The 27584-nt window shown below is 41.3% G+C and overlaps 1 protein-coding gene across 1 annotated transcript; it reads left to right on the forward strand.

Annotated features, from left to right (window-relative positions):
- Nucleotides 1–27428, forward strand: UFL1 (UFM1 specific ligase 1). The gene is made up of 19 exons (XM_033143454.1): nucleotides 1–133; nucleotides 2045–2190; nucleotides 3882–3910; nucleotides 4909–5006; nucleotides 6239–6353; nucleotides 8475–8605; nucleotides 9377–9435; nucleotides 10456–10602; nucleotides 11527–11702; nucleotides 13992–14171; nucleotides 15056–15176; nucleotides 16893–17015; nucleotides 17426–17546; nucleotides 18283–18449; nucleotides 22299–22429; nucleotides 23483–23563; nucleotides 23936–24021; nucleotides 26247–26427; nucleotides 27180–27428. Exons 1-19 carry the CDS (start codon nucleotides 57–59, stop codon nucleotides 27393–27395), a joined length of 2385 nt encoding a protein of 794 aa, XP_032999345.1. The 5' UTR covers nucleotides 1–56; the 3' UTR covers nucleotides 27396–27428.
- Nucleotides 27429–27584: the final 156 nt, after the last annotated feature.

Consider the following 27584-nt stretch of genomic DNA (forward strand, 5'->3'; position numbering starts at 1 on the left):
GCCTTCTCCTCCTCCTCCCCCCCTTTCCCCGCCCCCTCCTCGGACGCGGGGCAACCATGGCGGCTACTTGGGAAGAGATCCTGAAGTTGTCCCAGCAGTTCCAATCCGCCCAGTTCGCCCAGGCTACGCAGAGGTGAGGGGCGGGGGGCGGGGAGGGGAGGAGCCGAGCCCCCCTCGCGCGGACGAATGTCGCTCCTTCCACGGTTTCTCGCGCGACGAACCCGAGGCTCCTTCAGTCCGTGCTCAGCAGCAGCCGCTTCAACGGCGTCCCTCTGCGCCGCGACCCGTAATGCTCCTAGAAGCGGCGCGGCCCTTCAGCAGGGAAGGGGGTCTCTGCTCACCCTAGTGCCGTAATATGCTCTTAAGTAGGGTTGCCTGTTGTCGTTGTTGTTTTCATCCACGTGCTCTGCTTTTAACAACCTTGGCATACAGAAATACAGCATAGCGGGGCTAGAGCTTTTCCTGGCCTAGAGAAAAATGTCACTCATTTGCTAAAGGTACTGCTGAGTGCTGCCAAAGGCATAGGATCCAGTGAAGCAGCAGCAGCAGCGACCCTGTCCGCCCTGGGAATCCGTGCTTTGCTCTCTGCTGCCCTTTCCCACGCACCCTGCAAAAGTGTCAACAGGTTCCCCGTGCATTTAACATTTGAACAAGCGCCCGAGGCCTTTCCTGGTATCGGTCTCCTGTGTCGGCCTGCTTTGCAGCAGAAGCACTTAAAAGGGTCTTGTAGCTCCTGACATATCTGTCTGGGGAATAAGCTTTCGGCCTGCTCCTCATGAAGTCCGTGGAAGTTTCATCCCAGTACAGTAATACGTTTGTAGGTCTTTTAAAGATGCATGTAAAGCTAAAGGACTGCACCAGCTCAGTAAAACCCAGCCTGCAATGTTGCTGTGAAAGCACAAAAAGCGTAACTCTTGGGCAAAGCTGTCAACCTTCCTCTTTTTTGCATTGGGAAACGGCCATAGCTGTCAACTTGCCATTTTTTTGCAATGGGAAACGGTGCTGGAATAAGGGAATTCCCCGCAAAAAAGAGGGAAAGTTGACAGCTATGCTCTTGGGCCACCTGAAAATCATTTCTGGCAGTTTTGTCAAAGTGCTTATTTGAGCAGGCTTTGCCATTTTTAAAGAACTGTATTGGACCTTTGATTACTGTGATGATGGTTGAATATGAGAACAGAACTAAGAAAGTGACTCAACATACATGTTTGGACATTTTCAGAATATGTATTACTGCATACTGTTTTGTATTATATTTTAACATAATAATATAAAACTGAAAAGCCCATGGCAGTCCACAAGGTCTAATAATTAGCAGACAGGTTTTTTTGTGAGCTTGTGATCAGGCCGGCAATTGCTTTTGTTTGTGGAATGACCATATACCCGGTAACACAATACAAACTTCTGTTCCATTTAGCTGCAAAAAAGATCCACTGATGTCCGTTAGTGTCAGTCCATTTAGAATGGTAACCAGTATTATCCAAAAACACAATACAATGTTACATTTCAAGTTCTGATACAATCTACTGAAGATAAAAAAAATCTGCAATAATTCTGTGAAAACTGAATTAAACATCAGTGTCGAATGTACCTACAAGTTGCTATTCTGGTGTTTGGGAAATGCCTTGGAATCTAAGGTGCAGGGAGAAAGCTGTTGGAAATCAGTATATATGAAGCTCCACAAAGTTTGATCAGCCCCAATAAAAACTTTCTTGTGTGTTTTGCACCAGTTAATATGGAGTACAGAACCCTAGTAACGCTCCCAGTTTTATTAATATTGATTAGAATCCCTGCTTAACCTGTAAGCTTGGTGTGGTGGCAGTGAAACTCACCTTTCTGCTTTCTGTTTGCAGTAAGACAGAGCATTAAGGGATAATTTGATTGTATTGTTGATCTGTCAGAAACGCTTGTCTTAACTGAAAATTTCTGTGGCATAAATAGATTGCTAAAGCTTCTCCAGATTGTCTTCGAAATGAAATAGCACTTGTTTAAAATCAAGTTGTCAGGATCTCATGCAAGGTGTTTTGCTGTTCTTTTATGTATGCAGACTGTCGGAACGTAATTGCATAGAGATCGTTTCTAAGTTGATTGCTGAAAAACAGCTGGAAGTGGTGCATACTCTTGATGGAAAAGAGTATATTACTCCTGCACAGATTAGCAGAGAGATACGTGATGAACTTCATGTTCATGGTGGTAAGTGTGTAAAAATATTATTTCTAAATATGTTTACAAGGTTAACTACAGAGAAAGAAACTTTAAAGGTAATTTGCTTTGGGAAAATAAAAATACATAGAAACATGTATCCTTTCCATTGAGGGTCATGATTCTAACACTATTACATTGTGCGAATGGACTCGCTGAAGTGAAATAACCATTAGAAAGATACTCCTGTTGACATATCTTCAACATCAGCTAGGGGTGGGGTGAAAAACAAAAGCAGCAATTCTGATTATCCAAACTGCTAGTGGCAAAATCCTAGCTTGGAAGGGACCCAGGGCTCATCTGATAATGGTAATGTTATGTAACTTTACATTGCAGTCCCATACATGTCTACTCAGAACTATGTTCCATTGAGTTCAATAGGCTTCACTCCCAGATACGTGGGTATAGGACTGCAGCCTCTATGTCATTCCACTTACCTCTCAAGCTGCTGCTGAATTTGGAATACTCGGTGTTCATTTATCATTTAGAAGGAACTGCAGAGAAGTATGTAGGATATTTTTATGTGGAATTGCAAGCACAATTTGCTGAAACTGGAGACAGGATTGTAGCAGATAATTCAGTTGTATTTACAAAGCTGTCTGGTCTTGTCTGAAAGGTGAGTAAGAGCCAAACTGTGATTAGCTATTCCATCCCTTTGCATTTTTCATAAAAAGCCCCCATGAGAGGCATGGGTTTGAATCAGAAGAAGGGTTTCTTACCACCACCACCCACACCCTGGCACAGTTTTCTTTTTCTTTTTTAAATGAACTCTTTCCCCATTTTGGAAGTTGCCCGTTTCCTCACTCAAGATTGTGTTTGAACAGTAGGTGTTCCACTGCTGGTAACAATTAAACTCTTAGAGTATGAGGAAAAGAATAATTGAGGGAGCTTTCTTCCTGGCAAGTATCAGCTGATATCCAAAGTTGTAGCATCCCTTTCATGCTGAGTACAGGAATAAAGGCAAATGTCTGGGCCTTTTGGGTTTTTCATGCCATTGTTTGTTTAGTTTAACAACAAAGCATTAGCTACCAGCAGGCTTCATCAACAGAAATCTTTTTCTTTATGCCGATTTACAGACAGTGGAGTTTACCATATTGCAAATGATACAAACTCTTGTGCACTTTGATGAGCACACAACTCTTTTCACAAGCTCTTCCAAATTCATTTCAAAGCGGGGGCACTTTCATGTATAGATCTTTTTTGAAAGGTGTCTCTCCACTGACGTAAGTTGTGGTACTAGTGTGCATGGAAGATCGAGCGTGCCTGCAAAATACTCTTTGCTATTCCAGATGTTGCTGCTGCCACCACCTTTATAGTTAACATCATGCTGGTCCAGGTATGTGTAAAGATTTCTACACAAGTGGCATGACTTTCTTCCATGTGGATGTGTAGATTCCTTTACCGTACTTGTAATTGGACAAATATGCAAGAAACTTAGAGGCAGTTGCAACTATGCTGGGGAAATTATGTATAAAGGAAGTCCTATTCACACTTCATGGTAGTAAATTCCATTTAGCAAGCAGGGTTAGTTCAAAGACAACATGCATAAAACCAGGCTGGAAGTTTCAAATCACAATGTAAAGAGTAATAAAACAGTTCATAAAAATGTACTTCCTGTGTCTATGACTTTCTATATTATGCATTAAAATCTATTGGTTAATAAATTCTTTCTTTTGTGATAGGTCGTGTAAACATTGTTGATTTGCAACAGGTAATTTGCTTTAAGCATAAATACTTTTTATTTCTTTTTATCTGTGCTTAATTGGGCCAATTTGAAATATACATTTGTTTTTAATGGTTTTGTACCCAGAAATAAGTCTCATTTGTGAGGCTTACTCCTAGGTAAGTGGGTAGCGTATGGAAACCTAAATAGTTACTGAATAGTGTATGGGTGGGTCCCCCACTTCCCTTTTAAGTCCCCAGTCTTGCAATCTTGCAATTAGCTGACTGGTGGAGATTAAATCCTGCTTACCTGTTACAGGATCGCACAACCAGTGCGGCATTAAACCCTGTCCACCCACCCACCAGTAATGTCCGCTGGGTGGGCATGTTTTGGGGAAAAGACTTGGCAGGCCAAATTGTCCTGTGTCTTGGAGATTCCCCATCTCTGGAGTAGAGTATAAACACTTAGCTGCTAACCTATATTTCATTTTTACTAACATTTTTCCTAACTGTGGTGTCTCTGTAGGTTCCATTATGTTGCTCCCATTCTCTGTAGTTTTATAATAATATATAAACATTCTCTGTAATTTTATATATTATTATAAAATTACAGAGAATGGGAGCAACATAATCACACTGTTCATCAACATAAGCACCCCATCACACTGTTTTAATTTTTGAAGCCTGTTTTAGCCTATCAAGGAAGTTGGGCTTTTTAAATGTCACAGTATGCACAAATAACTGACTGATCGCTGAGACAGTCAGGAAATTAATATTTCATTTCTGCTAACCTTTTTCCATCTGAAAGCTTCAGCTAAATTGAAGCTTTTCATAACAATTAGACATTTTATTACATTGTGTGTTAACTTGTCTTGATTGCTATTTTCCTTTCCAATATCACATTTTCCTTTTCAGTTAAGATACACCTGTATCTGAATTATTGAAAAGTAGCTAGTGTGTAATGGTTTGTGAATTTGAAAGTATATCATTTTAACAGTAGATGATGGATTTGAATTCTAGATGCTAACCTGTTTCTCCCCCCTGCAGGTAGTAAATGTAGATCTGCTCCATATTGAAAACCGAGCTAATGACCTTGTCAAATCAGACCGAACAGTTCAACTAGTATTGGGGCAGCTTATAGATGAGTGAGTGCTTTCAAGAGTGATTAAATGCTGTGTAAATGTGTAATGGGCTTTTAGATGTGATTAATCCAGAATGAGGAAATGGAAGCCAGTAATTATGCATTGTGTCTGAGAATGTACTCCTCCACTGCTTTTGTACAAGCTGAGCAGTTGAAGTCATACAAACATTTGAGAATCACTTTATTGTTTTATGCTCGCTAATGCAAAGGAAAGCTTTTAATCTCTCCTCATTACTGTTGAGACAAAGACAGAAAAAACTCTGGAAATTAAAAGGAGGGGGCTTTTTGTCCCTTTTATGCCCAGTGTGTGTAGAGGAGATGGATGAGAATCCTTAGCATCAGTAGCAAGTAGTTTGCCCTCTGGGTTCGTTTGAAAGAGAGAGTCAGTGTGCAAGGAACTCTTACTACTTAGTGTAATGTGTATCACCTTTAAGAATCGGGTGCTGGAAAGAACAAATGGGGAGTACACAGGTCCTGCTTGCAGGCTTCCCATATGAATCTGGTTCCCAGCTGTGAGAATTAGGATGCTGGACTAAATGGGCTTTGGGCAAATTACCTATATATAATGACAACCAGATTAAATCTCAGTTTGTATCTAGTATTTATGCAGTGTTCTATTGCTGACATGGACTACTCACCATATGTTTGCTGTGATACCAGATATGGGTGCCGTTCAGTTTAAACGCCAATATCAGCCTACGATCTTTATAAGTTTTAGAAATGAGCTTCATAGGAGATAATATCAAGCTACAGAACACTATGAAGAATTATATTTGCTTTATCAGTTTTGTAAAACATGAAAACTAATGGTAACTTCTGTTTGAGGGAGAATGATCACATCTTTTACAAAGTTCGTAGTAGACGCAGCATACACTTAATGTTTTCATATACAGTTGTACCTCTTGTTATGAATGTTTCAGGATGCGTACAACACGGGTTACGAACGTGCCGAACCCGGAAATAACGGGACACGTTACTTCCGGGTTCACACATGCGCAGACGTGTCAAATGACGTCATGCACAGAAGCGCCAAATTGCGTCGCGCACATGCGCAGACGCAGCGCTTCAAGTTACGCACGTCACGGATTACGAACGGGCCTCTGGAATGGATCCCGTTTATAACCAGAGGTACCACTGTAGTACTATATAGGATTATATAGGATTACTAAAAGCAAATAATGTTATGGCACACAAGGCAAATTTGGAATTTTATACTACTTTTTTTTTCAATATTAGGAATTACCTGGATCAGATAGCAGAAGAAACAAATGATAAGTTACAGGAATCTGGGCAAGTGAAAGTATCTGATTTGTGCAAGGCATATGATCTTCCTGGAGATTTCTTGAAGCAGGTAATTAATATGAAAATGGAGAACTTTTCACTAAAGCATGTGATATTTCACCTCTCGTAACTATTATGACAATAAGTTCCAGTATCAAATGCACTAGTTTGTGATCTAAGTTTGACAACGTCTTATGGTACTTAAAGTCTAACATGGTTTTAATTTGCTTATTACTTCTAAATACTGTGATTGCAGTATTGAATCTAATTTCCTGGCAGACACTGTGTCTAATAATAGGGAAGTGAAGCAGTCCTTTCAAGTATAAGAAAGGAACACTACTTCAGTAAGATTCTCTGAAAAGACAAAAATAATTCTAAGATCTGTAGTCATTGGTTAGCACAGACCATTTTGCTATAGAAATTGGAAGTGTTTGTTGATTCCCTAATGTGGTGGTTTGCAGCCAGATGAGCAGAAATGCATTTTCCTAAATTAACATACCAGGAAAATAAGGATGGTATCCATAGCACCAGGAGCAAAACTAGGCTTTATTTCACATAGGTTAAAAACCTAGTTGGGCACACCAACCCACGCATTGGCACTCTCTCTCTCTCTCTCTCTCTCACACACACACACACACACAGAGAGAGAGAGAGAGAGAGAGGCTGGGAGCCTCAATGGTGCCCCTCTGGAGGCTTCACCCTACGTCCCCCCTCATAGCTACAACACTGCATAGCACTTGCATTTCTTCCCTCCCCCTGTGTTCATCCCAATTTTTTTTCTGGGGTCCCCCAACTCCAGAGTTTATTTTGAGGGCATGCAGGGGGCTGCAGGCAGAGGAGGAATGGGGAAAGTTCTGTTCTGCAAACACAAGTCCCTTGTACTAGCAGAATGGGAGCACTGGAAAGGGCCTCAAGAAGTAAAATGGGCTATGTTATGTCTTATTTACACATGAGAACCTATTTACATCAGTAGTGCATACAAAGCACCAAGTAATTGTGTGTGATCTGATACTGGTACAACTTCAGGTATTCCATCACTGAAGTGCATATTGTTTTGCACAAGAGTTCTTAGAATCTTGATGCAAGAACCTTAATTATACTTCAAAATTGGTCAGAGATCAGCCACATGACATGTTTTTTCTCAGTACTTACATGGATTTCTATGTAAGAATGATAGGTGTCGATTCCTGCCTTCTGGACATCATGTTGTTGTTGTTGCTGCTGTTGTTTTGCTATAAAAAACAACAACACAGCAGGATTCCACTTCACAGCTTCATCAATAAGGCAGCAGCAGTTCAAGGATTTCTCCCTGTTTGGCCCCCAATCTTCCATTCATTCAACATTCCCTCCTGCAAGACTCTGATATCAGGAGGTGGCTCTGAAATAACATTAGAGCATTTGGCTTAGGGGTAGCATTCATTCATTCATTTATAACATTTGTTTTAAAACATGCCACCTTTTATGTTAGATTTCAGGGTTGCATACAAGGCTTATTAAGATCTTTAAGTGAGTCATCTTGGCTGTCTCCAACAATCTTTGAAATGTATCTGATTAGGGCCCTGGAACTATGGCCAAGCTTGGAAAGCCCGCCTTTCTACCTCTTAAATGGCGTTTTGCCAGAAAGACCTTCATTTTTAAGCATAGAAATGTTTTAGAATAAATAAGATAAATAAAATAAATAAATAAAAGAATGCAGACCAAAGGTTTTAGAAATCTGCTGCCATTGACAGATGGGACACAGAGCACAGCCAAAGATTCAAGCAGAAGGATAATGCCAAGTTGCACAATTTTTTGAAACACTTAACCGCTCTTGAATCCATTGAGTATTGTTCAGGATGTACCAGTAGGACTACAGAGGTGGAGGCATCCATCAGCTGCAAAAACTTAATCCTAGTGCTATAATGTGTTCCATACTTCAGAGCTTCCTTACTATCAAGTCCCATGATAGTAAGCAGGAATGTAAGGCTCTATACATTGGCTTAATTGTCTTCCTGAGCATTCAAGTTCTCTTATCTGTACCTAGAAGCAGTGGTGGATTAATGGTTGGTTGTAGTCTAACATCAAATCCTGTCTCAAGGCTGAATCCACATGCACGTATTAAAAGCCTGCTAAAAGTAGCATAAAGTCAAAATGTAAAAACAGTGCAACGTCAAATAGCTTTTCCGGTTAATTGCTGTGTTTATGTTCTCAGGCATTTTCCATCCGCCTGGGCAAAATTATCCATGGGAAAATTGATCAGGACAACCGAGGGGTGATTTTCACAGATGCATTTGTCACACGGCATCGGGCCCGTATCCGTGGTCTGTTCACTGCCATTACCAGGTAAATTGAAAGACACATTTCTGTTTTGGGATAAACAGCTGTGATTATCTGCCCCTTGTGTGAGATATGCAGACACTTCCTGCATAAAAGCAAGGTTAAATTTTCCAGAGCAAACTTAACTGTTTTAATTACCTTGCAATGGTAACTGCATCTCTTTGGCTCTGGCTTTTCATCAAAGAATCTGCTCCCATAAATAGACAAAAGTTGGACATGCTCCAACTTTTCCGATAAAAAATTCCAAATCTTTACGCAGCTGCTGAAGTCCCATCCTTAAACGTTTCCTCCCTGCTAAAGCTCCACAAATTTCTTACCTTTTAGCAGTGAAAAAACTGGAAACAAAAGGCATTGGTGATTGCATAACATATTCTAACAGTATTCTGTTTATGAAGTAGAAAATAGCAATTTATTTTATTCCAGTATTCACAAACTTGGTGTTTGATGTGGAATAAATAAAGATATTTAATGAGGGATTCACTGTTGTGTTAAGGCGATGGTTCCATGAGGACAAACATTTTGGCTTGCCATGTGGAAGGATCCCCCATGTGCTTTTATGGGGGATCTCCCAGCCCCCCAAAACCAAATTTGGTTGTGCATGGGGGAAGGAGCGGGGGAAGTACCATTGCACACATGGAAGTCCTTCCACAGGGCTTTTGCTGATAGGCAAATTGATCAGGACAACCAAGGGGTGATTTTCACAGATGCTGAATCCTGCCCAAAGTGTTTATGTATGAGTGTCCTGGTTTCTTATATATATATCATTTTTCTCTTCAGACCTACACCAATAATTAACCTAATAACTCGGCATGGATTTCAGGAGCATCTGCTTTACTGTGAGTTTTGTTCAGACTTATTTAATGCTGATGTTTTTTTGTAATTAATATCAGAAAGTGTTAAGTAAGAGGCAATTATGATAAGGTTTGAAGCTTGCCTACCTTTTTCTTCTTTCAAAAGCAAAGTGCAACTGACCCATTAAAATGCATCTTTCATGTTTGTTTGTTTGTTTGTTTGTTTGTTTGTTTTGTTTTGTTTTGCGGCACCAGCACAGGAGGTGTGGTCTGTGCTGAGCTAGTTTCAGTTAAACAGTTCTGGCATTGCCTGACATGCCTTATAGGGATAACCCTGCCTCATTACCAAAATACTTCTGCAGTCCTTAGCATGCACTACCTAAACTATTCCAGCTCTTGCTTACTACACATCATTCTTGTTTCTTCCTCCTGTTCACTATCATTTAATATAGTTTGCATTTATTTTGGCCAACAGTTTTCTGGCTGCCCACACCTTCAACATATAGATTTTCCTTGTCCTAAATAAGAATATCTTAATTAAATTAATTCGTTGCAACCTAAAGTGAAAATCAGTAACTAAATGAAGCCCGTATTAAATACATGCATTCAAATAATTTATTATTATTTCTTCAACACTAGTGTATAACACCCCATGTACGAATCAGGCAAACAAAGCTGATGTTTTTCTTTCTTTTTTAATGTTTTAATAAGACATGCCACCCACAAAAATGTAAATAATGGTAAAAAGAATCCATGGCACACACTGTTGCTGACTGCAAATGTCTGCTGAGACTGTGCTGAAGAAACAGCTGTTTTCCTGTGACTTCTTCCCACTTGTTAATATATAATGTACTGTATTACAGGAAGCAGGTGAGAGGAGAACAGTTTAATATCTATCTATCTATCTATCTATCTAGGTGTGTCTGTGCGTTTAAATTAATTAACTTGCCCAGAAGAAATATAGGCCTGCATACATCCCTCTGAGTTGTGGCTGTAATCCCTGTATTTTTAATCACATATTCATAAATATTTCTAATGCTGTGGCTGCTTTGTTTCTTTTCCCAGCTATGCTGGAAGAACTTGTTAGTACTGGACGTTTGAAAGGCACAGTGGTTGGTGGAAGGCAAGATAAGGCTGTGTTTATCCCTGACATCTACTCCAGAACACAGAGCAACTGGGTGGATTCATTTTTCAAGCAAAATGGTTATTTAGGTAACTTACCCCTTTTGAACAAACTTCTTTCTGAAAGTTACTGGTCAAGAGAAGCATATATCTGAGAGATCTCCCCCCGCCCTCTGACCCTCATATATCCCACTTTTCCTCATCAGTAGTGGTTGGTGCCTATTGAAACTGGTAGGGCAGGGAGGTTAACATTAGGCAGAGCCAATAACTGACAGAGCCAATTCTTGTTTTTTCCTCCTCCTCCTCCCTCCTGAGTTCTACAAGGGCGACACTAAAACTAAGGAGGAGAAAGCTGACAGTCAGTGCCAGCCTCTGTGCTGGCTGGAAGTAAGAAGACAAGTAGCTGGGGGCTGACTGAGTTTTGTGGGGCAGCACCCCCCTCCCCTTAATAACCAGCCTCCACTGCTCATCACCAGTGCAGGAGATAATGCAGTGCAGAACATCGCCACCCCCTGCTCCCTAGTATAGTTCCTGGGTTGGAAGAAGGACAAATTCCTGAGCTCCTCCTTTGAGCCTGGATGAAGCTGTAAGCTTTGGTAATGGGCAGGTTTGGAAGAGCAGACCTAGTCCCTCTTTAATCCACACATGGCAATCCACACATGACAGGACAGCAGGGAATGGACAAGACCATCCCAACTCTTCGTTATTCCATTCAGTGAAGCTATTGCCGTTGTATTGGGGGAAATGGAGGCTAGCCAGCTTCTCCTATTGGGGAGTGGTATAGTGAGCAAACTTGTGGAAGGCCCACCTGACAAGTTTTACCAAGTTAGCACACAAACACCAGTTCCTGGGTTCCCTACCGCTTCAGAGTGAGCAGAAACAAAAGCCACAGAGGGGCTGTGAAGAGGGTGGTTAGTGTCCACCAAGAGATGTCTAGCCCATTGTCCCCAGTTTTGTTTTGTTTTGTTTTGGTTTAGTTTTCTTCAAAGTCAAGGACTTTTTGTAATTTTGTAGAATTTGATGCATTGTCCAGACTTGGCATCCCAGACCCTGTGAACTACATAAAGAAAAGGTACAAGTCCTTGCAGCTCTTGTTTCTGAAATCATCTTGTGTTGGTCAGGAAATTGTGGATCAAGTGGAGGCCTCCGTGGATGAAGCCATCAGCTCTGGGACGTGGGTGGATATAGCGGTATGCTCTTTGCTTTTCATTTCTTTCCGTTGGCTTTATTTTGCAAAAGGGGTCACAGCTCAGTGATGCAACACAGGTCATGACTGAACTTTTTGCACTAGCACGAGGAGCTTTCCCCCCTCATGCACACTATGCATCATCCCCAAATCTCCTGAGAGTTGAGCACATTTAAAGGGTGTTTGGGGTAAGAGACTTGAAAATGTTCCATCACACAAGGGAAATCCTTGTGCTGCATCCTTGGCATTTCCTGATGGGGTCATGGGGGATAGATACCCTGTTAGAGATTCTGAAGAACCACTGCCAGTCACTGCCAGCAGCACAGAACCAAATGGACCTGTCTATATAAGGAAGCTCCCTATGTTCCTGTGTGGCAACAGAGACTATTTTATACAGTTTCACAGAGGAAAATTATACACCACAGATTTAAAGCAGTGATTACTGCAATTTGCAAGGACATGGCAGTTAAAAGGTCATCACTTGCTAGTCTCACTTGTTCCAGCTTGAGAAGCATTAAGCCCTAATTTCAAAGCATAATTTCTGCCAAATCAATATTGAGCAAGAGCTTAGGGTTGATGTGGCAGAATCTAATACTGCTTGAGGTGCTATTTTTGTAGATGGGACTTTAGTTCTTAAACAAAAAAGATTTGCTATCAAGCTTTATGTCTCAATAGACAGTACGTATTCCTGTATTCCATTTATCCAAAAGTGGCTTATCGGGTGGGGGTGGGGGGAAGCTATAGAGTTTTGAAGACTGAAAGCATATTTACTCCTCCAAATAGGTGCCACATGCATTTTTAATTTACCAAAGGTAGTGTGAAAAATTGGAAGTGGAAATAAATTATGGCCCAGGCAGCTCTGAAAGAGAGTGATAAAGTCACTAACTGAATTCACAGGTTAACTCTAATACACTTGTGTGTTTTACAACATTTTGTAATTCCAGCTTAAAATTCTTCACACCACTTGCCTGTAGATTTGTGGACATACTTTAGCTCACAGTTGCTTCACTGCAATAGATGACTGCAGCATTTTTGTCCAGATAGATAGAAACCAGTTTTGTACAAAGTGGCAGTAATAATTTTCCCAACAAGCTCTAGCAAAGTTCCCTAGAAACAAGTAATTACATATTTATCTGTCATCATCCAGGCAGAGGGCACAGACTCCTGTTATCAAATAATTTGTACATTATTTTAATGCAAACATGGCAAGTAGCTTGAAACAGCTTTGACACTATACAAAAAGCTGTAAAGTTTTTATTTTGTCAAAAAGCTTTTGATTTCCCAACCTCCCTTCTCTCAATGTCATCCTTACATTTTCAGTTTTTCTGGGTTTAAAAAATCCTCTTTATTAAAGATTTTGGATTGTACATTCATCCACCTATTCATCTTTCTAACACAAGACAAAGATTAAATGAGTAGACAGACAGGATTTTGCATCAAGGTAACCTAAATTCTGCACCTTATTAAAGCTGATTTCTGCAGTGAGTATCAACTCTGCAGATTGAGTCAATGCGGAGAGATGTGCATAATTTATTTTCTGGTGCAGGAAGTTATCCGGGGTAGTAAATCCCCACCTCACTTCTCATACTTTAGAGATTTCACCCGGCATCGTTCAGACACCTTTCAAACCTTTGCTTGCAGCTGTAAAAACTAGCAACATTTTAAAAAAAATGTCTCAGGACTGCTAAATTCTGTGCCAGGATATGAATATCATGCATGGTACCGTATATCGCGGCGTATAAGGCGACTCGGCGTATAAGACGACCCCCCAACTTTTTATGTGAAAAAACAGAGTTTGGGGTATACTCACCCAGCCCGGGATCCATGGCTGCTGAGGCGGCGGCAGCGGCGGGGAGAGCGTCCCCCGCGCCACACAGGAGATTTCCGCGCTTGCCGCCCAAGCGCACAGCGGCCCCCATGGCTGCTGAGGCGGCGGCAGCAACGCCTGGGGCAGCGGGGAGAAGCTCCCCGTCGCCGCACAGGAAGCCTCCGCGCTTGCCGCCCACGCCCAGCCCGGGCTCCATGGCGGCTGAGGCAGCGGTTGCGGCTGGAGCGCCGGGGAGAGGCTCCATGCAGCCAGTGGCGGGGCGGAACTCCGGGTCACATCGCATGATGTTGCCGGCGTACAAGACGACCCCCGACTTCAGAGAAGATTTTTCGGGCTTAAAAAGTCGTCTTATACGCCGCGATATACGGTAGTTATACAAACAACTTTGTATATATTGTAGCCAATTGGCTGAACAATAAATAAAAATGTGATGGTTTTCGTTTGGCTTTGCTTCTTTGCTCCTAGCCTCTTCTTCCAAGTTCATTCTCCGTAGAAGATGCCAGCATGTTGCTCCAGCAAGTGATGAGATCCTTCAGTAAACAACCTTCAACTCTGGTCTTTGGTGACACTAATGTAGTCAGTGAGAAATTTATCAACAGCTGTGCCGATTTGTTTAGTGACCTGATGCACCAGAAAGCTGAAAAGGTTTGTTTTCGAAAAGGACTGCATGAGTTACGGCCGACCAAACTGAGTGCCGCTCACCAGTAATGCAGTGTGGCCTGTCAGGTGCTCTCTCCTTCCCCAGCTGTCTTTGCAGTTTGATTCAGGCAAAATCAATATATGCATTGAGCCCTTGATAAAACAATCCCTGGCTGGTGGGCTGCATTCAGCTTCATTGGTCACATGTTGTGCAAGCCTGGCTTTAGCACATATTAATGGTGTATTTATGTCTTTGAGATGAACTGCCCACCCATGGAATCAGCATTGCCCATCTTTGGGTTTTGCATTTAGTTTTGCTTATAGTTAAAAATGATGCCTTTGTTTTATAAGGTTTGTGCAACACATTTTGGGAGAATATTGGGATGCCATCACATTTGGCTCATATTCCTTGAATATGTCTGTCCATATTTCATATCTGAAGCCAGTCACTGCCAGATTCTTGGCTTTCCTACTGTGATAATCAAGAACAAAACAGCAGGTGGCAAGGAAAGGTGGTCTAGTGATTATTTCTAGGTGAGAGTACAACAAAAAAAAATTGAGATATGTTGCTGCATTTCAAAGTAAAATAGCAAAAAATGGGATTATTCTGTTTATATTTCTTGCATATCTTCTTCCTATCAAAACCAGCATAGCTCAGTGGATAGTGTCAAAGTTTAAGGTAATAGTGTTGTGCTGAAACCTGACAAATGTGATACCTCATGCAGTTATTAGCTGCGTATGTGTCTGTAATGTGTTGCACTCTCTTAAGAGTTTCTGAGACATTATGTCCATGCTAAACAGGAGGGCAAATAGTATCAGAAACCTTAAGGATTTGCAGTACGTTCCAGTGCATCTCACATGAACAGGTGCATGTATGATCTTCATTTTAGGAGATGAAAAATAACCCTGTGCACTTAATCACAGAAGAGGACCTGAAGCAGTCTGCATTTGTAGAAAATGCTTCTTCAAGTAAAAAAGACAAGAAAGATGAAAGAAGAAAGAAAGCAGCAGGTAAGAAAATGGAGGCGTAAGTTACTTGGTTTCTGATTCCGCGGTTTCTTCTTGTTAGTTTGGCAGCTATCCTGTTGGCATGACAGGACTTCTCCCTCATTGCAGCATTGACAATAGAGATGCAAGTTTTGGGAAGAAAGAGTACTGCTTCTCTTCTTTGCTGACTACTGTCAAGTTTTCACTGCCCAAGGAAATGCAAAGAAAAAGATGGTTGGAGGGAGCAGGGTAACTCTGCCATTATACTTTGTAGCTGGACATGGGATGCAGAACAGCTCCTCTCTCTCTCATCATCATCATCGCCACCACTCACTACTTATTTATGTAGTCTTGGCCCACCATAAGACTCTTGACTCGATGAGAAACATTGGTTAGTTGTTTGTGGGGAAGAACATTAACATGTACAGTAAGAACTCAGTATTGAGTTTGCATGAAATCCATATTGATGGGGAAAGCCCCCAAGAGAACAGAGTTTTCTAGGGCATGGTGGCTATAGAAGCTCTCTAGACAGCACTATATAAGGCAGACTCTAAAGCTGTAATTAAATGGAAGGAATTTATACCAGTGTAGTCTTTATAGCCATTTCTCTTATCTTATTTATTAGCATTCCCCACCCCTCGAATGTGTAATTATTGCAAATGTCAAGTCCCACGTTTATATACATAATGTTACCATTGCGTAGTCTGTTTATCAAACCATAAGGCTTTGGTCAGGATGTTAATGACTGTGTTCTGATAGCACGATATGATGCATGTTTACTCAGAAGTAAGCTCGTCTCTATTCAATGGGGCTCAGAGGAAGCTGTGCCTAGGATTGCAGTCTAAGTAAGGAATATTTATCTAATTGAGTAATTTCATTTTACAAATGATAGGATGAAAAGGATTTGCTAGAGTTTAGAAACTATTTACACTGAATTTTTAGAATAGCCTGAACGTGATCAGCCAGAGTCGTGGTTGTATGGTGGTGTTTATGCTGAGTGGCTCTTAACAAACTTTATCAAAGTTTGATATAATGCTTTTCTTCCAAAACAGAGTACCCATTTTATGCCAAAATAAAAATTACACTTGGATTTTTACATTATTGTTAGAACATTGCTCATGTGTGGAGGAAAAAATGTTGTATGGGATTGGGACATTCACAAATTGCAATTATAGAATTGTCTTCTACTCAGAAATGAGACCCATTGAGTTCATTGGGGCTTACTCCCGGCAAAGTGAGCATAGGGTTGTAGCCCAAGTGTTACGATTAGTTGGTTGAGGGTCATTTGAAATCAAATGTGCAGATGATAGTTCTGTTCAAAAGGCAAACAGTAATCATGAATGTTTCCTGTTCAGCATTGCTGAATTGTGTTAAATTCATTGTCAGTCAGCTTAAATGCATTTCCTTTCATCTTGATTATGGAACTTGCTGTGGACATTGCTTTCTTTCATTTTACCATTATCTTTTATTTGATTTAAGTCTGAGTCACATTTTCATAAGGATCAGTTTGCTTTACTGATGAAGTAGAAATTAGAATAAATATTGAAATACTATACTCTTAGCTCTTTCTTTCTTTGATTATGTATCCAAGTATAGTAACTCCTGTTTCCTTTCATAGTATAGTTAGGGTTATTATTTTCTCTGTTTTTATAAGGATTTTGGTTTCGTTTCATTATATTTGTCAAAGCATCACTTGACTTAGTAATACTTCACATGCTAATCAAGTAGTTTTTCCACCAGAGGGCACTGGAAGTGTGAAAAGTAGCGGAGGAGGAAATGCCAGAGAATTTAAGATCAAGAAAGCCAAGAAGAAGGGCAGAAAAGACGCTGACAGTGATGAGGAATCACAAACAAGCAGCTCAAGTTTGTAGTTTATTCTGCTATAGAAACCTAATCCTTGTAGTTTTGTAAATGCAGTACCGTTGCTCTGAGTTTGTAATAAAATATTCTCCTATAAGATACACAAATATATTAGTATGATTATCTTTTTCTCTAAGATTACTGTATTTTTCCATGTATATCACGCCCCCGTGTATAAGACGACCCCTATTTTTGGGGACTCCAAATAAAGAAAACGGGGGGAGATTGCCCAGAGTTGTTGAGCTTTTTTTGGGGGGGTTGCACAGAGATGTTTGGGGGAATTGCAAAAAAAAACAACAACACTCACCCGCCTGACCGATCCTGATACTAAGAGGAATGTATTTTGTGTTCTTACACTGGGGAGATTTCAAGTAAATTGAGGGTATTAATTATGTTTCTCGTGGTCATTGCAGATAAGAGCAAGCACCTGGAGATCCCTTTTCTGTCACCAGAAGAGATTGAGGATGTTTTAAGAAAACATGTAAGGGACTGTCCTGAAGAGCTTATAACAGAACTCGCTGACCATCTAATAAGGTAATTTCATTTATTTATCTCAGTTTTGACTTAAACAGTGCCTAACGCATCCTGTAGCTCAATGAAAAATCAGAATTTCAAAGTTGCATCGTGCAAGGCCTTCATTCATTCATTCATTCATTCAAAGCATTTATATCCCACTCTTCAGCCAGAAGGGCTCCCAGAGTTGCTTATGTATCAATAAAAGACATGCAGTAACTATCAACGACTACAATCTAAAAAAAATTCAACCCATAAAAAATGGAAGGGAAGTTGAAATCAAGCAGACTTATGTTACCAGGTTCCCATATTAACCAAGTGTGATGAAAGCAGGCGGCTCAAAGTTCAAAAGACAGGCCTTGTTGGGCCCTTGAGAAATAGCCGGCTGACCCTCCCTTCTCTGATGTGTTTGCGGCAGAAACTTGTTGATCTCACAAAGAGCAGCTCCAAGCCAGCGATAGAAATCATTTTTAAAGCGGTCACACAGGCCACACTCCTCCTCCTTTGTTGCCAACTGCCATTGCTAACTACTGCAGTGGCAGGCTATATGAGTGGCCTGTGTGGTGCTGTTCTAGCTATTGTGTTGTGTACAAAAAAAACCCAGTTGCAGCTGAAGTTCTTAAAATGCCCTTGGCTTTAAATTTTCAACTTCTGATAGGAAAGCATGTTACTGTATTTTGTTGTTTGGAGGTTCTGTAGTATTTGGAGAAATACTAGTCTCTTGCTAATATATCCCCCCCTCTTCCCCCTTCTTTAGGCCCTTGACCAAGAGTTATCAGGAAGTTGTGCGTTCAGTATTTATGTCCTCCACTTCTACTTACTCTGGAGCTAGCAGGAAAAAGACCATCAAGGACTTGCAGGAAGAGGTTTCCACCCTCTATAATAATATCCGTTTATTTGAAAAAGGAGCAAAGCATTTTACAGGTACAGCTTGGATTGTATCTAAGGTAGTGCTAGGTAACGAGTTCCAGTAGCACTAGATTTCTGCTTCAGCAACAGAACTTCCTCCCCTCTCCCCATGCACACCTTAAATCTGTTCTGAGGGTTTCCTCAACCCACTAGAGCAAATATCTTCAAGCTTTTTAAACCCAACCTTCCCATTTAAACATGCATTTGGGGATCTGCTTCTCAAATCTTTTACCATATATTTCCATGGTGGCAGTACTCCTGTTACAACCCGCCTTAGAGCAGGCTGTGACCCACCAGTGGGTCCCGGCCCACCCATTGAAGGACCAGTGCTCTAAAGCAGATTTGGGGAGCGCACAGGGCACACGTGGGGGGAGGAAAGGGAAGTTTCATTGCTCAGTACTGTATATATATCCTTCCAGTAATTGATGCCACCCTTTTATCTTCAGAATGAATTTATGGTTTAACACATTGTTGCTGGGCAGTTTCTGATTTCAAAAAGAACTCTAAAAGACTAAAAACTTTTAAGGATTTTATATGAATGCCAGTACAGGAAGAGTGCTTCCCTTCAATTATTCGTACGTTTGAGCAGAAGGAACACCTGAGTATTCATAACACACTATGAGGCAACTCCTGAAATACTTCACACATAGGCTTTTTGACTACGCAAAAGCATTTGACTGTGTCGACCACAGCAAACTATGGCAAGTTCTTAAAGAAATGGGAGTGCCGGATCACCTCATTTGTCTCCTGAGAAATCTCTATGTGGGACAAGAAGCTACAGTTAGAACTATATATGGAACAACTGATTGGTTCAAAATTGGGAAAGGAGTACGACAAGGCTGTATATTGTCTCCCTGCTTATTTAACTTATATGCAGAATTCATCATGCGAAAGGCTGGACTGGATGAATCCCAAACCGGAATTAAGATTGCCGGAAAAAATATCAACAACCTCAGATATGCTGATGATACTACCTTGATGGCAGAAAGTGAGGAGGAATTAAAGAACCTTTTAATGAGGGTGAAAGAGGAGAGCGCAAAATATGGTCTGAAGCTCAACATCAAAAAAACTAAGATCATGGCCACTGGTCCCATCACCTCCTGGCAAATAGAAGGGGAAGAAATGGAGGCAGTGAGAGATTTCACTTTCTTGGGTTCCATGATCACTGCAGATGGTGACAGCAGTCACGAAATTAGAAGACGCCCGCTTCTTGGGAGAAAAGCAATGACAAACCTAGACAGCATCTTAAAAAGCAAAGACGGACTTCCGGCGGCGGACGCCATTATGGGTGGTCGTGGGTTGCTTCGGCTGCGAAGCACCCAGTTCATCCCGGGGGTCAGGAGCCCTGCAGCCGCATAGCGGGGCTCCGGTTGGGGTGCGGGAAGAGCGTCCCGCACCCTGGGCTCCCCGGCTGTGCCCGTTGTGGCTCCGAACCCTTCCCCCGCACCCCCTGTAAAGGGGGAGTGGGGGTGAAGGGACGACGGAGCCGGGCTATAGGGGACATGCCCCAACCGGGATGGAAATGCGGCGGCAAAGCCTGTGATGAGCGTCTAAGTTCTACCTGTCATTAAGGAGCTGATAAGAACCCAGAGGCTGTGAGTAATTGATTGACTCTTTGTATTCCTGGAACGCTCTGGGGGAAAGAAGAAAGGCAGCCCGCCTCCCTCCCTTCGAGTGGGGAAAGAGATTAACCCTTTAAGTGACTGCTGCTACAACAATCATTAGAAAGTACTTGGAATTTGAAAACTGAGTCTGTTGAGATCTCCCTTCGGGGGTTAACTGGGGAAAAAATATCTCCGTTTGAAGTTTTGGTCTTTATACTCCGGCTTCGGAGAAATGGCGGCGACTTGGTTTGTCGTGGGAAAAAATTGAAACAAAGGAGGAAGAGACAGGAACTGAAATCTGATACTCACCCTCTCTCTTAAAATGCTGGATTTTGTGATTGCGCTGGCATCGAACTCTGATTTAAGGGATGAGGAAATGCTCACTATCTTGCAGATGGAATTGCTTAATCGGAAACTACAGGTCTTGAGTGGAATTATTCATAAAAAGGATGTACTTTCCACAGAGGAGGCCTTTCAAAAGTTTTACACAATGGAATCAAGCCTTGGCAAAGAGCTGGGAGGGGCGCTTGGAGAATGGTCTGAAATGGCTGGGCGAACCCGACAGGAAAAGGAACTTGAAACGGGAAAATTTACAATATCCAGACCCCGAGGTGGCAGCTCGGGGGCAAGGGACATGGAATTAAGATTTTTACAAGAAGAAGGAGGAAAAAAATCGGAGGAGCCCAGATTGGAGATGAGGAACGCCCTGAGGCTCGATGCTGGGTTTGTTGTGGACGTTGCCTGGATCTGTGGACACTCAGAGGAAGACAAAGGGAGATTTGGCTGTGGAGAAAGACAGGAAAAGACAATGGATAGAGGGGGAGTGGGTTGAAGTACTAAATGTATAATTTAAATGGTCTGCCATGGTATCCGAAATCGGAGTGTGAAGTCTGTTAATTACAAGTTTATTTTAATTAAGCAAGGAGATATTGAATTTTAAGTTAAAAGCAGCATGATAAAGGACAGAAGAAATAAGTTTAGCTATAAGAATATTTGGTTATGATTTAGGTTATAATGCAAAGATCGAGATAAGTATGTTTTCTTTTTTTAAGTAAAGTTAAATCTTTTTATAGAAAAAAGTTGTTAAGGAAATAGTATATTGAATTAAAACCGAAGGTGAAAAGGCGGGGGAAGTCAAATGTCAAGATTCAGAACTAGAATTTTTTTTGTGTGTGTAAGGTATATAAGCAAGAAGAAAAATCCTGACTTTATGTGTATTTGTATTTGTTTTTGTATTTGTAGGTGTGGGGTTGGGTTTGTGTTATATTATGAAAATGCTAATAAAATTTTGTTAAAAAAAAAAAAAAAAGCAAAGACATCACCTTGCCGACAAAGGTCCATATAGTTAAAGCTATGGTTTTCCCAGTAGTAATGTACGGAAGTGAGAGCTGGACCATCAAGAAGGCTGATCGCTGAAGAATTGATGCTTTTGAATTATGGTGCTGGAGGAGACTCTTGAGAGTCCCATGGACTGCAAGAAGATCAAACCTATCCATTCTCAAAGAAATCAGCCCTGAGTGCTCACTGGAAGGGCAGATCCTGAAGTTGAGGCTCCAGTACTTTGGCCACCTCATGAGAAGAGAAGACTCCCTAGAAAAGACCCTGATGTTGGGAAAGATGGAGGGCACAAGGAGAAGGGGATGACGGAGGATGAGATGGTTGGACAGTGTTCTCGAAGCTACTAACATGAGTTTGGCCAAACTGCGAGAGGCAGTGAAGGATAGGCGTGCCTGGCGTGCTCTGGTCCATGGGGTCATGAAGAGTCGGACACGACTGAACGACTGAACAACAACAACAGGCTTTTAAGCTTAGTAGCTGAATGGCAGTTTCCCCCTTCACCCCCTGACTTGGATTTTATTTCCTACCAATGCTGTGATGATACTGCCCATCCATTTACTTAAACTTTTTACATCTTTGGTTTATATTCTTCTCCCCCTGTCTACCACAGATATTTTTGTGTGGATATTCATTGAATTCTACCATTTGTGATCCGCACAGAACTGCCTGTAGGAGTCAGTTTAATATTCATTTCTCTGCTTGAAGCAAAAGATGGCCTAGTTTGAAACATCTTGTCTGACCTTTGCAATAACATTTGCAGGTCTTTCATGCCACGGACATTTTAACACCTGCAAAAGCAGCTGGAAGCAGAGCGAAAGATGCTTTGTGGTTGGAAAAAAGACCGAGGCCTCTCTAGATTGGCTAATGTAATATGCAAATATTTACAAATTGTCTTTTTAATCGCAGAAATTCTGTTTTGCAGATGAGACTCAAAGTAACATTGCCAAGCACATGCTGAAGACGTTTTGCACTGACATCACTAACCTCATCTTCAACTGCCTAGCTGCTGATCAGATGATGGCAGCAGAAGACTACACTGCCATTACCACCGAGGTACCTTGATACTATTTCCTATTATCTTCACAGATTCTTAAAGCGATTAGTTCGTATTCCTCCACCCTCATTGTAGAGCTGGACGGTGGGGAGGGGGGACCTGTACTTCTTCAGGTGTTATTGATGGACTCCAATTCCTATCAGCCCCAGCCAGGATGGCCAGTAGTCAAGGATGATAGGAGTTGTAGTCCAAGAACATTTGGCTGTCTGTTGGTTCCTAGACCCTATGGTAGGTCATGGGTTCCTGTGCTTATAAGATAGCTTGGATCTCCACAACCCCTACAGACATTTTTTCTATGGCTGTTCCCTGTCCATAGGTCTCCAGCACAGTGCCTGCAGAGACCTTCTCTGCTGACCACAGGGTCCTGCCTCCACGTGCCTCCCCTTGCTGAAATTAGGCTTAGAAGAAAACTTCAATTGTAGCTGATTTATTTCGAAGCAAATTGCATTTTGGGGGGCATGGAGGTACAATAAACTCTCCCCATGGTTGTGACCCTCCCTACTGACCTCACTGTACACACACAATTAAATTTCACAGAGCCCTTCTGTTTGCAACAATACAAGGCTTCTTTAAAGTCTAATTGACATGAAGAAGGGGTGATTAGTGGGGGGTTGCAGCTGGGGAGAGATGGCTTACTCTTTTCCTTTCTCTTATGCATCCCCTTCAAAATTGCTCCCCGCCTAACTGCAACAGAAGGCTTTTCTCGAGCCTAATTGTTATGGGGTGATCTTCCAGGACACTATAGCTGTGGGGAGAAAATTGGCTCTTGCCAGGAAGGTTACAAACACCCCATTATCTGGGGCCAGTGCAACAAAATCTCTTTTTTCAAGCCTAAATGTGATGTGTGTGTGTGTGTGTGCAGTGTGCAAGGTGCCCGTGACCATTCCTCTGGTTTGCAAATATGTCACAAGGCCCAATAAGGTTGATCCCTGCCATAGGAGATTAGTGTTTCTAAGACTACTTTCTTATTTTCTTTTAAGTTTATTGACCAAAACATGTTGTTCATTGGAATCTAAAATTACCTTCATTGATTTGCACACTTCTTCAAATAGATGAGGAAAAAGATTTTGAGTACTTTATCTGAAGAGACAAGAGGTCCTTTAACAAAACTCCACATTTCTCTGAATGGCAAGGTAAGTTTCAGGCATCCAATCTGCACCCACTCTCCTAAAGAAGTGTAGTTTTATTTGGTTTGTCATTCTTAATTTAGTAACGGATTTTGTTCTTCACTTTTCCTTTAATAGTCAATTTCGAAATAGGCAAACTGTAAGCTAAATAAACTGAGAGTGAGCATTTTATTCATAGGCGTGAAAAAAGCAAGAGGGATGGGGGAAACAGCGGAGGACACAATATAGGCAAAATATCAGATACCTCTGTGTGTAGAAGGAGGTCATAACAGTCCACGTTAGGTGAGCTTCTCTCAACCTGTGTGGAAAACCTCACACTGAATTTAAAGGAGATAATAGCTTTGCTATTTATTTATTTTTGTTCTGCTTCTTTTGAAGAGTTTAGAAGAGTTTGTTGCCTGCCTCGATGCTGCTGCAGAAGCTTGTGATATTATGGTGAAAAAGGGTGATAAGAAGAAAGAAAGGTAATATTTTTGCAATACATAGTTTCCCTCCATAGGCTTCTACAGGTGATCACTTTTTCAGAAGGATAGGTGCAAACGTCCTTGCTTCATGGCTGGCAAACTAGTCTTGCTGCTCCAATGAATCGGGTGATAAAAATGTTTTAATGTAAGTTAATTTTCCAGAAATGATACTTTCCAGCTTTTTGCTTATGACCTAAGCTTTCTTGGTGGTATCTAGCCATGCCTCCCCCCACCAAAAAAATATATATGCTCATTTAAGATCCTTCACGGTTAGGAACTGCTTATGGAGGACAAAAGTTAAATTGTAGTCTCTTGGAGCATTACACAACTTCATTCTGTGGCTGTTTAAAATCCTTTTATATTTAGAATACATATACCTACTGACAGTGCTTTTTTCTGGGGGTGGGGGATGCAGGAATACGTATACCCCTAAACATTTTATGAATCTTAAGTTTGGCCACATTGAGGGGCAGTATTTCAATATGAGTAAGAAAATGAGAGTAGCCCTAAACATTTTTTTTGAAGAAAAAAAACACCACTGCCTACTTACCTGGTAATCCATCTCATTGAACACAATGGGTTCTATTTCTAAATAGACTTGTATATATATTGCACATGTAAAAACTTGCAGCTTATGAGTCCTAAATTTGACATTGAATGCTTTCAACATTATTAAACTGGAATTGGAAACAGCATCCTTTAAAAAATACAGAAAGATACTTCAACAGTGTGTTTACACATATTCATCCTCATTAAAGGTAGTTAGTTTTACTACCACGTGGCTACCAATGGGGAGATGCTTTAACATTAAGAAGAAGAAGAGAAGAGTTTGGATTTGATACCCTGCTTTATCACTACCCAAAGGAGTCTCAAAGCCCTTCCTCCCCCACAACAAACACTCTGTGAGGTGAGTGAGGCTGAGAGACTTCAGAGAGAAGTGTGACTAGCCCACGGTCACCCAGCAGCTGCATGTGGAGGAGTGGGGAAGCGAACCCGGTTCACCAGATTACAAGTCCACCACTACACCACACTGGCTCCCACTTTAGAGAAAAGACACATTGACAAGTTGGTGGAGTCATAGCTAACTAGCTAGAAACAGCAGTATTCATAATTTATTGTCATCCCAGAAGCACTTTATCATTCTGCAAGCAGTAGCAATTAATGTTCTTGTACTGTAGTCTTGGCTTCCTAAATCTGTCCAATAGAGTCGCTTAACCTCATGGAACTTCCAACAGCATTTGGAGAAATATATGGGATGGTAGTAATGCATGACCTGAAGTTCTTGCGGAATCTAAGCCAAGTCTGGTCAGAACCTGGGTAGGAGACTGCCTGGAACCCACATATGCCGCCATGATTTCCATGATAGAAGAAAGGTATAATGAGTGTATTTGATGGCATCTATACCTCTTGGTGACCAGGGACCCAGGTGGCGCTGTGGGTTAAACCACAGAGTCTAGGGCTTGCTGATCAGAAGGTTGGCGGTTCGAATCCCTGCCACGGGGTGAGCTCCCGTTGCTCGGTCCCAGCTCCTGCCCACCTAGCAGTTCGAAAGCACATCAAAGTGCAAGTAGATAAATAGGGACCGCTCCAGCGGGAAGGTAAACGGCGTTTCCGTGCGCTGCTCTGGTTCACCAGAAGCGGCTTTGTCATGCTGGCCACATGACCCGGAAGCTGTCTGCGGACAAACGCCGGCTCCCTCGGCCTATAGAGCGAGATGAGCGCCGCAACCCCAGAGTCGGACACGACTGGACCTGGTGGTCAGGGGTCCCTTTACCTTTACCTTTATACCTCTTGGTAATATTATGCACCAGTAAATTGCTGTTTTTCATTTCTGTTAATGGGTAGAATAGTAATGTATTCAGCTTTTTGAAGTTTTTGTGAAGCTGCCATCATTATCTTTGTACTGTACTAGTATTATTATTACTAAGTTTATTAGTTTCTTTTTTGCCACAGGCAACTCAAAACAATAGTAGTACATATATTAAAAGCGGGAATGGGGAGAGAGAAAACATTAAAAACATCCCATCCACTCTAAAAGGCCTTAGATCATACAAACTGGGAAGGTGAGAGTTTCTGGTTATGGCCTCCCAGAAGAGGATAGTGGAACTATAGTTTTGAACTATGGTCCAAGTCCAAAACTTTTACTTTCAAGGAACATTGTCTTACAGATTAATTCACCATAGGTAAAAACCTTTTCTCATCATACATCCTGTTTCTTGTCTCAGGCAAATCCTGTTCCAACACAGACAAGCTCTGATTGAACAGCTGAAAGTCACAGAAGATCCAGCTCTCGTTCTTCACCTGACATCAGTCTTGCTGTTCCAGTTCTCAACACACTGCATGCTTCATGCACCCGGAAGATGTGTGCCACAGATCATTACTTTCTTAAGTACAAAGATCCCAGAGGTACTTACACTGAAAAAACCAAGAAGTGCTGTAATTTCCTCTTTGCAGAAGTTGAAAAAATGCTGGCATTCACAGAAACCACTTAATTTATTTATTTTTATTGACAGGCTGAAAACCTGTACACACTTTCTAGGAGTTAATTGTATGGAAATCAGTAAGAGTGAATATGTATAGGATTTTATACGTTCATGCAGAGGGATGGAAGTGGACATTTCTGTGACTGGTTCAGTAGTTAATTTCCACAACATAGAATTCTAATTAAGCACATACAGTGAACTATGTGTGTGAATTATGTATAACAAGGGAGAAAATTAGGCATGTGGTCTACTGAATTTAAGAGAAGCAGCTACTGTGCAACATTATAGTGCAATGGTCTTCCAGGGAAAGCTGTAAATATGGGATGCAATATTTAAAATAGTTTTTTTATGATCTGCCCATTGATATTAGACAAAAATAAAATCACTCATGTATATTTTGAAGAAATGTTAAGGTTATCGTTTTTTATAAAATGTGAATTTAATCTTGGTATATATTTTATGTGAACACCTTAGGTTTTGATGACTAAGCAATATGTAAATCCTGTTAAAACAGATCTCGTTTGGTTTGATTCTTTTGAGATGTGATCATAATTATGCTCGAAGGAAGTTGCTTTTCTCACTGCGGGTTCTTTTTTATGAACTAACACAACCACCGTTTGATTTTGAATTGCTCATTTTGCCTTCTTAGTAGCCACATTTTGCTTCATTTTGCAGGATCAGCATTCTCTTCTTGTCAAATACCAGGGGTTAGTAGTGAAACAGCTGATAAGTCAAAATAAGAAGATTGGGCAAGGGGATGACGACTCAGTGGATAACAACCTGAATGCAGAAGAAAGCATAGAGGCAATCCGGAAAGAACTCCAGGAGCTGGCTGCCTCTGTCAAAGACCTTGTTCTCAGGCCCAGAAAATCTTCTGTAACAGAGGAATGATAATCTTAATAAAACTCACTCAGGATGTTCAAAGAGTCGGGATGTTTTCTTTGAGGAGAACTGTGATGATGCTTGAAATAGCCTTGGCTTTTAGAAGCTGTGTTTGTAATAATTATACTTCAGTCCTAAACACAGCAACCATGTGGTTGGCGAAAAGAACTGAACTGCTTGTTGAAAATGCAAGGCAGC

This window comes from Lacerta agilis, chromosome 3, assembly GCF_009819535.1.
Source record: "Lacerta agilis isolate rLacAgi1 chromosome 3, rLacAgi1.pri, whole genome shotgun sequence".
NCBI classification, from domain to species: domain Eukaryota; kingdom Metazoa; phylum Chordata; class Lepidosauria; order Squamata; family Lacertidae; genus Lacerta; species Lacerta agilis.